The sequence below is a fragment of the Falco peregrinus genome, chromosome 1, assembly GCF_023634155.1.
Source record: "Falco peregrinus isolate bFalPer1 chromosome 1, bFalPer1.pri, whole genome shotgun sequence".
Taxonomy (NCBI): Eukaryota; Metazoa; Chordata; class Aves; order Falconiformes; family Falconidae; genus Falco; species Falco peregrinus.
Window position 1 is genome coordinate 117,184,631 of NC_073721.1, and position 15,346 is coordinate 117,199,976.

General features: G+C 39.2%; 1 protein-coding gene across 3 annotated transcripts in view; it reads left to right on the forward strand.

Moving 5' to 3' along the window:
* The window catches only part of ADAMTSL3 (ADAMTS like 3), a 203,300-nt gene that overhangs the window by 172,886 nt on the left and 15,068 nt on the right, over positions 1–15,346 (forward strand). For all 3 annotated transcript variants that reach the window (XM_055811101.1, XM_055811105.1, XM_055811091.1), the window contains 3 exons: positions 502–1,582; positions 3,404–3,531; positions 3,880–4,008. In XM_055811101.1, the coding sequence (XP_055667076.1) occupies positions 502–1,582; positions 3,404–3,531; positions 3,880–4,008 (1,338 nt within the window). The remainder of the gene's footprint in view (positions 1–501; positions 1,583–3,403; positions 3,532–3,879; positions 4,009–15,346) is intronic.

Sequence of the window (15,346 nt, forward strand, 5' to 3'; positions counted from 1 at the left end):
ATAGGTTTTGTTTTATTTAGGTCATTCTGCACTTGACAGTGCTCAAATGTGGGGAAAATGATAACGTGTTCAATTTTTTTTTGATTCACTTTTTCCATTCCCATCATACCTAGCCTTTCTGAGGCAGCAATAAGAAATATATAGAAAATATAACCTTTTTATGATCATATCTATCGCATAAATCAATATACTATATAACATGTGTACATTTATGTATGTGTGCACCACCTATGTCCTTCATATAGGTATATGTTGCCTGTATCTTTCTATGGTTAGGAGATTTGGGGAAGAAGCCATTGAATTCTTGGCTGGAGCAGAGGAATGTTATGGTTTCATGTTGTTCATATTTTTGCATTTTTGTGACTCAGATAAAAGCTCAGCATGTTGCAATCTGACTTGAACAAAGTCAGGAAAAGCTCTGTCAAGCATTCTGTGAAGAGGAGATTTTGTAAGCCTGAGTGCCAATGATTAGATACTTTTCAACACTTTGTTTTCTTTCAGAGATTAAACCAAGGCTTCCAGAAAAGTATTCTGCTCATGGACCTCAGATTGTCGGTATTCATCGAGTCTATATTCAGACAAGACAAGAGAAGCGCATTAATTTTACCATAGGAAGCCGAGCCTACTTACTTCCAAAAACATCTGTTGTAATTAAGTGCCCTGTACGAAGGTTCCAGAAATCACTTATCCGGTGGGAGAAAGATGGACAGCACTTACAAAACTCTAAAAGACTTGGCATCACAAAGTCAGGCTCGCTGAAAATACATAGCCTTGAAGCTACTGATATCGGTGTGTACCGGTGTATTGCAGGCTCTGTGCATGAAACATTTGTACTCAAACTCATTGGTACTGACAACAGATTGATAGAACCACCAAATCTTAGAAAACAAGCCAGTGGGACCAGTAACACAGATCACAATGAAGCTAACAGCTTTGGGGCCAAATGGCATAAAATGAGTAAAATGTGGCAAATGTGGAGTAAGAAGAATGAGCTCTACCTGGGTGACAGGCAAGTAAACGATCAGCCATTTCTGCGAAATCTCGAAGCCTTTGGGAGTAATTCAGCAGAAGACTTCAGCTCTCGTGAGTTCAAGAACAAACGACTGGAGGCAGCAGTTCTCCAAGGCGCCTACAGCATGGACACGGTGCAGTTTGAAGAACTGATACGGAACATGAGTCAGCTCATTGAGACTGGAGAAGTCGATGATGACTTGGCATCCCAGGTCATTTATCAATTAGTTGTTGAATTATCTAGGCCTCCACAACCAACTACTGAAAAATGGAAGGGGGCCCAGGATGAGAAACTTGCCTCAAAACTCACAGGCAAATCACCAAATGAATCTGAACGTTTCAGCACAAAAACTGTAGATAAGTTAATGTTTGACCAGAAGGTTCCAGTTATTATGAGGCAAAAGGAATTTCCTCGAGTTTCCTTCAACAAAACAGTCACTGTACGAATTGGAAATACAGTTTTTCTGACCAAGAATACTCATGCTGTCAATCTTCTGTGTGAAACAGCTGGTATTAGTGAAGTGAAATATACTTGGACAAAAGATGGCGAGGCATTAAAAGCCTCTGAGAAGTAAGTAAATATCTTCTCTTATATTTTTGAATGATTTATTATGTTGCTATCAACTGTAAAAATCCACCCTGCTGGGCAATATTAAAACATACGGTTGTAAAAACGAGATAAGCATGAACACTGTGCCTTCCATCTTTTTATTTAAGTAATTTACTTTTTTTTTTTTTCCTTCAAGTGTCTGTCACGTCGTTTGGCTTTACTAACATCCCACTGTATTATGTCCATTTCCACGATATTATGTGGGAGGACTGACATTTTTAACTAGATGAGGTGTTTTGGATGTCCTAACTGAATTTTGTAATCCGCCTCAACCATTTCAGCTGCATCAGAAAATGAACAAATACTTAAATTAAGAAGCCTGTTGGATTCTATCAGATACCAAATATAGTGGGAACACATTAAAAACTTCCATCACAGTATAGAAGAAAATGGGTCTTAGTTCTTACTCATTTTAAGGAGGGAAAATACAACTGGTACCCTCACCGTCCTTCAACACAATATATCTTTAGATATAACTTCAATTTAGAAAGAATGAGCTTTTATGGATTATTTCTTTACAATACTTTAGAATTTACAAATATTTCTGTTGAGGACAGTGGAATACAAAATAATAAAAGCCTTGTATTACCGTCACTCCTGAGAACTGTACCTGAAGAACAAGTACAGCAAGTGTATGTAATACTCAGATATTTGCTCAAGACTGAGCAAATACTTTTACTTCATTGCTGATAAATTAGAAGCTCACCTGATAATATTAACAACAGCTTCGTGTGTGAAGCTCTTAGAATTGTAGCTAGCTCTTGAGCAATGAAAAAAATGATTCTGAAATGATAAAGGTGTTTTATGGATATTTCTCAACATACTTAACTGATTAACCACACTGCCAAGAAAAATATACTTCTACAGGGCTTTCAATTAAAGCAAAGACACCAGAAGTAAGCCATTTTAGAAAGTGCAGATGTTTTTGGAGCCATGGAGCTCCCACCAGTTACGTCGCATTTTTTGGACATGATGGTGCTTTGTTTATTCACAAGCGTCTGTTTGAGTCCTAATGTCTGCTTTCACAAATTGCCTTTGTTTTAGCCCAGACTAATATTCTTGCACTTAAGGGATATATTGGCAAAGTTGGTTCTTTCCTATTTTTTTCACAGTAAGGTTTTTTATACACAAATCCATATATATGTGTGCGTACTCAAAAGCCAGTGACATTAATACCATTGCATCTGAGAAAGAATGTGAGGCGGTAAATGGGCTGCTGATCTGCTGGGTTTGTAGGAGAAGGCTGTACTTGAGCCACGCATGAGCATGTCCTCACGTGGCAGGCAAGGGGTTCAGGACACCTGCGGACTTTTGGTGGAAGACTTTAGCTTTAACGATGATAATATTAAAAAAGCAATACAAAACAAAAGACCCTGCAGTAATTTGGAAGTCGGATGAGACCATACATTTGTGAATTCCCCAATCCTGCTGAAAACCAGACTTGCTCTGGAGAGATGCATTTCATGTTAAGCCTAATACTTCCCATTGTGCTAGTCTGATTTATTCGTGCTGCCGTTCCTGAGGGATTCTGGTTTGCAGTAGCAAACTCGCTGTCCTCCAAAGGGCTGCAACTAGGACACAGCTTTGTAGAAGAAGGATATCTGAAGAATCTTCCATGCACGTATCCCTTAGCACTCACTTTTTGTTACCGCAGAGGAGGCAGAACTGTTCCTACATGCACTGGTCTAGTTTTTGCTGCTGTACCTGTAACTCTTGCAAGAAGATTCAGCTGGGTGTATGCCCCAGGGTCATAACCCTTATCTTTCCTTGAACATTCTGCAGGGTGAACCTGGACACCATTGGAAAAGTGCAGATTCAGAATCCTACTCAAAAAGAGCTTGGTACATATGGATGCCTGGTTGTTAATGACTTTGGTTTTGATATGGAAACATCATTGCTATTGCGTGCAGGTAAGACTGTAGAATCAGGCATGTATTTTGGTTTTTGTGTTGTTGGTTTGTTGTTTGGTTGTGGGTTTTTTTAATATATAAGCACCCAGACCCACTCCAATGTGAAATAGTATATTTTGTCACAATCCATGAAACTCTGCCTGATTTAATAGGTAGCAATAAGATGGTCTTGTTGCTCTAAAACCACAGCAGGTGTGAACCCAGTCTGCTGGTATCTACCCCACTTGTATTTTCTGGCTGATGCCGTACAAACTGAATTCTGTTCAAAACATGATGATTTTAAATACAGGATCTATATTTAAAAGTCAAATAAAGCTTTTAAAACTGATTATCCCTTTAATTTCAAAGAGATTCCTGTCATCTTGTCCTCTGTGTTAAATGTTACAAATCTGGAAGCCAGCAGTCTCGCAGCAGTTGTTGGAGGTACAATCGTGGCAAGAATTGGAGCAAATATTATGGTTGAATGCCCAGTGAAAGGTAAGCAAGAGCTGTACTGAGGTTCCTTGTAATGTTGGAATCAAAATTTTACCCGACATCTTGAAAGAAATGACCAGTGAAGGCAGAAAATAATTGATTAGTAACTTTTTATTAGGCAGGTCACCCACACCAGTCCTATTTCTTTTCTGTCTGTCACTTTAATTTGCACACACACGTATATGTTCAAATAGACTTTCCTTTAAAAGTACTTTTCTTTCCATGAAGTGGTCTGAGGCTCCGCTACAGACCCTAAAGCCGACCAGAGTGAATGACTATCTTGCTGCAATAGCAAGCATGGCCAGCTGAGTTGCTCATCAGAGAACTTTCCTTATCCCTATTTGAGATGCACATATGTCTAGACTATTGTTAAAACCGAAAATGAAATCTCCAGCCATAGCTTAATAGAACTTTAAACCTGACAGTGAAGTAAACTTACCTTTTAGAGCCATCAGTCTGCAGCTGCAGTAAGGAAACAAAGAAAAGTGCCGAGCCGTGAGAGCATATATATATTTTCTAGCTCAACATCTGTGGAGCAGCGTTAATGTTAATCAGAAGCTACGTGCATTAAGCAGTTCACTGCTTCATTTTGTTCTCTAGTCCTTTGTTGGAAAGGTAGAGCCTTTCTTTTTAATCAGCATCTCCGTCTGCTAAGTTTAAATTGTAAGATTTAACTCACAGCGGCAATATTCTGTCAAATATTTAATAAGCTACCGTAAGCCTTTTGTGCCTTGTTGAAGAAGATGTATGAAAGTGCTAATAGTAGTGAACATTGCAAGTGAGAGCAGAGAGAGACTTCAGAGGAGTCAGTGTGCCATTCATGTTGCTGGGGATGTGCGTATCAGGAGTGTTGATACTGAACCAGAGTAGTGATAGAAATATATATATGCAAATAGTTCTGCATACAATAGTGGCGCCAGGCTGACATATATTAGGACATGTGGCTCTGCTATTCACTGTTGTACCAAGGCTAATTCTTTGATGAAGTAATATTTTCCAGCTATAGTTTGGCAACTCTGTGTATAACTGACCTACATCTCAAATTCAGCAGAGAGTTAATGTCACACTGTTAATATTAATATTGTTAGGATGGGTAAGCAGTTAGCAATTTAAATATAAATTAATATTTTCACAGGGGACTGTAGATTTCCAAATGCTTTAGAATTGTGTATAGCTATGAGCCAAACTTTAGTTATGCTAAGGCACCAATGTTGACTTAAAAAATGATTTATCTAATTGCTTGATTTCCTGTGATTGCCAAGGAAGTAAGTATTACTGTTTGTGAATAAAATAGAGCTTGTAAGTCTTAAAATGTCACTAAGCCTAGAAGCAGAACAACTTCTGCAGTGATGTAAGCAGAGTTTTTCTGTTCTGCTTTCCTTAATGAAAAGTAATAAACCACTAACTTCAGAAGATTGAATGTAATAGCACTTTATGCTAACATTTGTCTAATAGATGGGACCAAAAATATGTCCATTTGTAGTGTAGTAGTATGCAAACTTTGTTGAGAATGCTGATAAAACATCATGTGAATTATCAGACAAGCAAGAGTTTGAATAAAAAAAAAAAAACAACAACCTAAAAGTATTTGTAACTTTTAATACTCTAAATCTGTTCCTACAAACAGGCCATGTGAGTCTGCAAAAGTCCTTTTCTCCTCATCAGGCATGTTGATTTAGAGAATAATCTCTTGCCTTCTTGGAGTAATAGCCCACCGCAAATCCTTACAACTAATATCTAGTCAAAATGCCCATGGATAGTGACCAAATGTGACTGTCTATTAGCTGAGGATCTCTTAGAATGAACTGTAAAAGTAATTTTGAGAGAGCCCTTCTTTTAGTGTCAGGTCTGGAGTACCTTTTTCTCAGCGCCCTTCCTCCTGCATGCTCGTAAAGAAGGGTGTTTCCATTGGGCCTGTCCTAAGTGGAGTATCACTAGATAAGATTCTGTGTGTTCTTCATGTTCTGCTACATACTTAGCATCCAGGATCCTTCTACACAGAGGTTACTCATGCAGATTTCTCAGTGGCATCAAGCAGATACATCTGATCTATTGGACTCCCGGTAGCCCACAAAATAGTCCTCCATAAGAAGAACCATCTGATAAATAAGGTGTCTGTGTATGTGAAAAACATTAGTGCCATGCCACTAAGAGAAATTTTAAATTTCTTGGCTGCAATGACTTCTGTGGTTTTTTTCTGTAAGCTGAATAATCTATAATACTTTTTTATAGTTGTTCAAACTGTAATTTTCTCTGTGAGTAAATCTGTAAATTTATTGTTTCTATCTGTAGAGAATAGGTATATTGAGTTCTCCCTTTTGTGTTAAGCAGTGCAAAGGTCTATTCAGGAGTTTTCTGAAATACATACAAAAAGTGTGCACCTATGCAAAATAGTAAATTAACGATTCGTTTAGGGGAGAATATCATGCCATAGAGCAGAACTTCAGCTGGAAGTTGGAGCAACCTACCCAACAGTCTGACAAAGACAGTTGTGAAGGGTAGAGAGGAGGTGATGTTGTAAAGAGATACTTTCCAGCTTCCTCTGCTGGCTGGCTAATGGCTGTACAATACACCTCTTCATTATCCAAGGCCTAAAGAAAACCAAATATATTCTAGTTAAGGGGCCCTGGGTTCATTAGGGCACGTTACACAGGACAGCTTGTTTGATGGTTTTAACGGAAAGGACTTGAAGTTTAATATAACATGCAGTATTAGCCAGGTGACTACAGGTTTTTTTCATTTTTGGGGTTTTTTTTGTTTGGTTTGTTTTTTGTTTTATTTTTTGGGGGGGGGGGAAGTTGTTGTTACTGATTTGGTTCTTTTTGTGCTTTTGAAAGTCTTCCTTGCACACTCCAAAAATTACATTTGGATTGAAAAAAACCTTTAAAATGCTAAAGAGCATTCTATAAATAGAAGCTCAAAGAACAGTTTGTTAGCTAAACTGCTGAAGCTAATAGCATTGAGTTCCTTTCTCTTTTTAATTTTATAACAAAACTATTTTTTCCACTAATTATAATAAACTCACTTTTATAGCTCCCACATGAGCATATGCTAGAAGATATTCATAACATTCTGGATAGATTCATATTCCATTCTTACAGCCAAGAGCTTTTCAATCAACACACATGGTATAAATATCAATACTGATTGCTCCAAATTGCTCTTGGATAACATTTATTGTATTGCAGAAAAGATTGTCTTGTGATTATTACTAAAATAAACTAAAACTGTCAGACTCCATTTATTGTGAAAACTTGAAAGTTCTAAGTTGAAGGGGGGGGGGGGGGGGGGGGAAGAAATTACATCTAAAATGTGCATTGTCTGCCACCTCCTGGTAACAGAGTAGAAGGGAAATAGACTGCACTGAGATTGGGTATATTATATATACATTATATTGCATCTCCGAGTATTTTGGCACAGAGGCTTTTTAAAAGTAGAAACCCTGTCTTCATCCACATTCTTAATTCCTGTTCATATATTTGGCTCTCTAAAAATAAAATATTGATAAGACACTCGTGAGAAATACGCAGCGCCTGTTGAAGGGTCATCTTTTTGCACGTACGCTTCACAGAGATGGACCAGCTACTTGCTGTCAGTATTGGAACTTGAAACGGGTCCAGACAAATCAAGAACTTTATTTTCCATCTGTTCCTTCATTTACGTGCCCTACTCCAAATGTAACTTTGATGCTCTTCTTTGTCTTCTATGCTAAACCCCTCAGAAAACATCTCAGTGAAGGAAATTAGCAATTTAATACATAGGATTCTGGCTTTTAATTTCTTTTAGGGTTTTTTTTGTGTGTTCTTCTAAAAGGTATTAATAATGGATTTCAAAGATATTAAGGGGTAAGTACAGACTTATTTTACGAGGAAGGAATGACACTATAATTAGTATAATAAACGGAAAATCTTTTGATCTTACACTTCTTTTTACTTTAAGTGCATCTACATTAGAGTTTTTGTTTGGATCGGTCATAAGCGGGGAGGACTGAAAGATGTACTTGAAAAGCTTAATTGTGCTTTGCTTTGTGTCTTGCAACAGTCTGGGAACCTGAAAAATTAATCCCTTTGGATGTAACTAAGCTGAAAGGTGTGCCTGGGGACTATACCCATTACTTTCCAAACGCTAATGGGCAGTAAGTCCAAGGGTCCAGGCAAGATTCACCAAGTATCCAAAGCGACCCTCATCCAAGCACACATCTCGTGTGTGTTGGGATCTTGGTACCTACTCTGCCTCTTTAAAAGCACATTCCTGATGCCCTGTGCTACTTGCTAATGTAAATATAGCTTACAGAGTTCCTTTGGGGAAAACCCCATAAACCAGAATGGTTTACACTATTGCTTTTTTGGGTGTTTCTCCTTTTCTCTCCCAGCTTTCCTTATTGAAGCAGGGGTTTCCTTCAAATTCAGGAAGGGTAAGATGGATTGTGTTAAAGGAAGGTAAAATCTAAAAAACTCCGTTGATAGTTCTTCAAATGGTCAGCAGACGGGTGGGTATTCCCTTGATACTTCCTACTTCAATTTGCAAAAAGCTGTCAGGAACTTCCCCAGGTAAACTTTAACAAATTCTCATAGTATAACAGAAGAGGTTAGCACACTGGGGCTAGTACCTGATCAAATGATCAGAAAGAACAAGTGTTCAAATTTTAGTGGAGAGAGGTTACCAGCAGAGTTCCCCAAGACTCTGTTCTGTGATTTGTGATGTTCAACATTTCCATAGAAGTTCTGAAAAAGAATGTGAACAGTTAGTTGACTAAAGGTATAAAGAATCAGGATTTATAAAGGCTAATCAGGTCTAAAAGTCTCTGCAAAGAGTTGCATCAGGATCATACAAATAATGTTTAATAGCTAAATGAGGGCAAAGGATGGTCAGAATTTATATTTGCAGAATAAATGTCCACATAAAACAAATAACCTTAAGTATAGGCATGTGCACATGGCTGTACCTGAATGACTGCTGCTCAGAGAAAGATTTGTGGAGGCGTGCTGGTTAGTTCTGTGGGAACACCAGCACACGTACTGGGTGGTGTCTGTAGAAGCACATCAAAACTTACGGCAGAGGAATGGACAGCACAAGAGAAAATACAAATTGGCCGTTGCTTAAAGCTGTGGTGAATCCTGTTTGGAACTTGCTAATCTCATCTCAAAAAGGATACAGTAGTGATAGGAAAGGTGGAGAGGAGAGCAATATTAGAGGAAACAAGCATGACGGCCGAAGTGCTGCTTCTGCTTCTGGAAGCTAGGAAAGTATACTGAGGAAGGGTGATTCAATCGATGCCGTGATTTTAGTGGTCTCCCTACACCTCCCACGTGCCCAACATTGGACACAAAGTGCTGAGTTAAACGGACTTCAGGTCTGACTAAGAATGGTGACTCCGATGTAGTTCTTTGATTTCTGATAAAACTAGATTTTCCAAGTCCCTGCGTATGTGTATCTACTTTATGATCCTAAATGTCTGGGTCCTTGGTGATATGGCACGGCTGTTCAGTACAGTGGAAGTATAATTACTAACCAGTTGGGCAAACCAGTCTCCGGTAACAGTGCTGAACTGTAGAATTGCCCTAATGCACCCCAACCAAGTCTCTGTTGGGGGCTGACTACAGAATTCAGTCTAACAGTCATTTCTGAGTTCATACTTAACTCAGAGCCTCTCATTGACTTGCCTACACATAGCTGCCTGATTTTACATGCCTGATTTTGAAAAATATTAGCCGTAAACTTCTGCAGCTGGAAAAAAGATCGTGTTCTCTTTGAGCTGACAGCCAGAGAACTAAACAGGACCCAATAGAGCTGTAGCAAGAGTGGGATGGGAAGGGGTCTTGCTTCAGGAACCCCTCTAAGGAGGCCAGCAGATGTCAGTAAGTATGTCTGAATCCTGCCAGATGTTGCTACCACCTAGGAAGAGGGGCTGTCGCATGACTGGTAGGAAAAGGCAGAGGTAATGGCTTTGAAAGCTTGCAAGAGAATGAGGCAGTGTCAGAGGGCAGGCTGGAGGATCATACCAAGTGCCAAAATGTCTCATGCTGGCTCTCTGTCCAAGGCTATTATGCCTGGTAAAGTTGGCAAGATCCATGCAGGTAACCTCAGTAGCAGCGTGGCTTAGGGTTTTTTAGGGTTTGCTAGAAGTTAAGCATAATTTGGGTGAACGTAAAGGCAGTTTGCGACTTCTGCTGGAGAAGATATGAAGATGTATCAATCAAAGAAATTGCACTGTTATGCTAAATCCACTGTAGGTGTTAGTGAGTCTAGAATAAATAATAATCAGATTGCATTCATTGTGTATATTACTGACCCAGAATCATTTCCTCTGAAAGATGACATAGAATTTAGCCTCTAAAGTTAGGTAAACTTTTAGTGAAGTGCAGCAAAATGTGATTTGTGCCAGCACAGTCCTGCCTTGCTCTTGAATGGGAAATACAGAATACTTTATGAGATTCTACATAGCTGGGGGAAAAAATTTCTGAAGACATATCCAATGTTTTAGAGCAACTAGTTAGTAGGCCAAGATTTTTTATGGTGTGTAATATTTCATAGGGCTTTCAAGGTTGGAGGAAATTTGTTTTTGAACACTGAATATTTTAAGGGCACCCTATAGTGCAGATTCCTTTTTTTTTCCTTTTTTTTTTTTTTTCTGTTTTTTAAACACATGTTTCACAGTCCCATCCGGAGCTGGAGGTTTTTTTCCATAACATTTGCTGTCCCAGGGCCATTCATGGTGGAAAATGACTTTTTTTCATGGAACATTGAGTATTTTAGAGCTGCTCCAGTGCTAGTGGAAAATAACCTGTGTTTGAGGTCAGAAAAATAGATTAAACTGATTTTAAGTTTTATAGCCACTTCAGTCTATAGTAGAAATTTTTAACATCAGAGGATTTAGATCCATTGCAAGAGTAAGACTCTGATTTTTAAGGTTTTTCTAAGACTAAGAAGGCTTGAGGTTTTGTTCATGAAGGACAGTTACAGCTATCCTTAATTTTAAGCATGTGTTTAATCGCATTCGCTAATAGAGATGGATTTAATCCTGTGCATAAGCGCTTTCCTGACTTGGAGCCATAGGATAAGATTGACTGATTCTGCTGGTAGCTGATGTCAGTGATGGATCTCCCATTTGAATCACGGGGATCTAAATTGCACTCGGGGATTCTGAACCTTTGGCAGTTTGGGTGAGTTGATACCTTTGGGCTCATCCTCAGCTGCATCTGCAAGGAGGTGGGGTATCGAGGAAACAAAGGTGGCTGCAGGCCATTCTCTCACCTCTTCCCCTTTTTGTACTGGCTGTGGATCAAACCAGGAATTCTTCAGCTTGAAAGTAATATTTTCTTGGGTGTAGATAGGGAACGACTTCCTTCCAGGATTACAAACTGGAAGATTTACTTCTTTTCCTGAAGAGAAAGTCTAGGAAATGATTCCCAGAATGATTTGTTGTCTTCTGATGGGTACAGAAAGGCAGCCATTCTGTAGAAGCAGCTTATGTAGATGTGTTAAATTTGGACAGTAAGCTGAAAGGAAAGACACATCTTAAAACCGTCTGGGAAAGAACAAATGACAACAGTAGAGATTTCTTTGAGTCAGAACAGAGGGCAGAGAATTATAGTGGCAAGGAGGAAATATTTTTAAAATTCAATGTAATTAGCTTTTAAACATCTCTGTAATAGTCTTGCTTCAATTCTATAATGGAAAAGACTCTTGAAGACTGCGAATGTTATTGTGTCCATGTAAAGTCCCTAAGTAAATCAACCTTTATGTAAAGGAGAGTCAAGCATCTGCAGTTAAAATTCAACCTTGTGCACAGGATGAACCCTTCCATGAAGTCATAGAGAGATGTCCTAAAGCTTAAGTATAATTTCAGCTCCTTTAAGGAGAAAAAAAAAAAGGAAGACGAAAACAACAACACCTTGTGTTTGGCTTATTTTTGCTTAGTTTATTTTCTCCTTGGATAAGAAAACAGTACTTAAAACTTTTACAGTTTTGTTTACATGAATACTAAGAGGTGAAGTGCAGGTTTTAGGCCTTAACTATTTGCCTAGGGGGGGGAAAAAAAAAAAAAGCAGCTTTTCTTGCATTTTGATGGTATGCTTGAACTCTGTCCTGCAGACAGTGCTACTGTAAGTCTTGTCAAGAGAGGAGCGTGGGAATTGTATACTTTGCCTGCTTTCTCACAAGAACTGATAGATGAGACTTGGTGTGCAGTGCTGCAGACCAGTAGGGAAGAAAAATCTTATCTCAACAGCAGTAAATATAATCTAATTTCTAAAGGAGAAGCATAAAAAAATCAGCATGATGGAAGCTTTATCACCTGCAGTGTGCAAATGGTGACTGCACGCTGGGGTTATGTGCTATGTTATGCGAAGAAGTTTTATGCAAAGCACTGTTAAGCACAGACACTATTAAAAAGGTAAATACACACCTAAAAATAGGGATTTTTAGCCTCCTCCAACAGTGTAAGAGTTTCTCCTGATAGGAATTCCAGAAATGACAGTATACGAAAGAACTCAGTGTCTCTCATAGGAGTTATGGCAGAAAAGAATTTTTCACTGGCAATATGAATATACAGATAAACTGAAGCTCTCCAGAAGAGTTTGAAATGTACACGCTGCTTTGCCGAAGAACGCAGAGGAGCTGGACTAAAAGAGATGTCTTTTTCTCCTGCTTAATTTCTTGTATCCATTTATAGGGTGTCTATCAGCAGATGTGGTAGTACCACACAAAAAAAAACAGTTTCTGGCCAGATTCTCTGCTGCACCTCTCTGAACGTACAACTCTTTATAGCGGATTTGTGCTCGCCAGTTTTCCCCTGAAAGGCAGGGCTAGACGCACTGATTCCTAGCGTACAGCTGTGTCCTGACAGCAGATTGTGCAGACACCCAACTGCCTCTTCTCCCCCGCCCCCCCCCTCCTCCCTTCATGCGATATTCCAGCCTGTAACAGGTTCTTGAACTCTGCTCTGAAAGGTATCTTCCTTTTGCCCTTCGCTCAGGGCTCAAGCTGAGGATTTGCCTTAATACTCCTGATGGCGACCTAATACTCCTGATGGCGACCTAACCAAAAGCCCAGGCAAAAGGTCATGGAGGGAACTTGCTTTCAAATACCAGTTGTTCTTAAGCAGATGGTCCAATATCTACCAGGCTCACTTGGATAGTGAATTGGTTTCCACATAGCACAAAGTCTGGGGAAAGAAAAGGAACGTGCATGAAATGCAAAAAGCTGAAGGGTCCTCAAAACGTTTGTGAAGAGGCCAGCTCAGAGGGACTCAGCATACAGTTCACATAAAAATCATTTACTTTTAGAAAAAAAAATCTTACTTCATAGTAGTTTTTGGGTAAAATACAATGAAGGAATGTTGTGATTATCTCCACTACTATTTTCAACTCAAACAGGTCACGTTTATGGATGCGCTCTGAAGGTATCTAGATAACATTGTTTTAAAATGATAGTGTGCGATAATCACGTATAATAGTGTTGTTTTTTCCATGATGTATTTAACTGATGGTTTTTCATGGATTTCTGCCCCCCTCCCCTTATCTGTAAGTGACAGCACCTCTAAGATTGCTTGGATAGATTCATTGGCATTTCAGTTGGAGTGGCTGCTGGACTGCCATGCAGGGCTCTGTCCACACTTCTGCTCCTTAGACCTGGAATTTATGTTTGTGTATTCACGCCATTCTCTTGAGAAATGGTCTGATTTACTTGTGCGTGTGGTATTGCTTGTTTCTGCTAAAGAGAAATGTATACAGCTCTTTGGAGAAAGAAAGAGGAATCATTTGCTGTAACTTAAATTTGAGTTTAAGGTGTGTGACAGATACCCAATTTTGAACTTAAAATGAGAGGCAAAGCTGTTCTGCAGATTTCTTCTGCAAACTGAGCTCCAGGCCAGGTTTTAAAAGGCTCTGCATGTCTCTGAATGAGACATGGGTAGAAGAGTACAGACATGGCAATTTTTCCGGGATAAACTCTAGGATACAAACCAACTTTGGAAGAAAGAAATACTTAAGTTAAATCCCAGGGATGAGGTACATTTCTGAATGACATGGTGAGAGCAGAGGGAGGACTGTATCGTGAGACGATACTGGGCTGAAGTTTGATAGAGGCTCAGGTTAAAAGCTTAAATTTAAACCTTTCCAAACATTTTTGTGTTTTGTGGAATTTTACATAAAATCTTTTGACTTCGGTCCCATCTCAACCGTGCTGCTTCTGGCTTATTTTTGGCTCTGATCAGTCTGCTGGATTTTGGTGCCAGTGAGGGTAGTCTGGCTGCAAACCTCTAGGCCTCAGATTAAACCAGCTCAGCATCCTCACAGCACCTCCTCAGCCCATCTGTATAGTAAGCATATACGCCTGAATGGCCATGGAAAGTACACTCTAAAGGAAAAATATGTCTGAGAATGATACACTTTAGCCAGAAAGCTGGGGTAAAATGGAAAAAAGACCCTTAAAGCAAGACTTCATCCTAATTCCAAAAGGATTTTTCAAAGTGGCATAAAGATTCCTCTGGAAACTTGAAAAACAGCAGGGTTTTTTTGACCTTTGTGCACTCTGCAGATCTGTACTTTGTTTTACGCAGTTTTGTTCAGTAAAACACAATTTCATGAGTTTAAAAGCACTGAACAGCTGCTAAATTGTCTAGAATAAAATCTGTGATTATGCCGAAGAGTGTTTCTCTCCACTGTCTTTCTAGACAAAATGGTTGGGGGAACTTTTTCCTTTAGTGAAATAGCAAGTTCCAAAAAATATGTCTGGTTCCTATTACAGTAAAGGAAAAATTTGAGGTGTGCATTGGAAGTGCTAAGCCAGTGATTGAAATGTTAAAGTTGTTCCTAAAGGCTATTCCACATCATGAAGACATCATCTGTAAAGTAATACTGCACAATGATCTGTGAAGAGAGGAGACTGAATTAGCATTCAATATGGCTGAAACTTCCAAGTGTCCCACATTCAGGTCAGCTTCTCTAGCAGAACCTCTTTTGGTAGTCCTCAGTGAGCACTGATCAGTATGTTTAGCAAAAAAAAGAGTTCAGGTGAAAGACAGTTTAACCGCTCTGACTTGTCTAGTGCCCTGCACCTTTGTGCTCCTCCGTGGCTCCTCACCGTGCCGTGTACGTTAGGCTTACCCAGTGATTTATCTAGGATTTTGGAGCTCTGAAAGAGCGCTTCTGCTGCTGCAGCTCAAGCAGAGCACAAGCAATGAAGTGTCTGATTTGCCAGCTTGCAAAATCTCTTCTTAAAGGCCAATGGTTGAAGAAAATGGAACAGTAGAAGTCCTCCCACAGAGGTGTACTGTGACAGCAGAAAAATCATCTAATTAAAAATAAATGTCCAAAGTCATTCAATGATTAAAATTTAG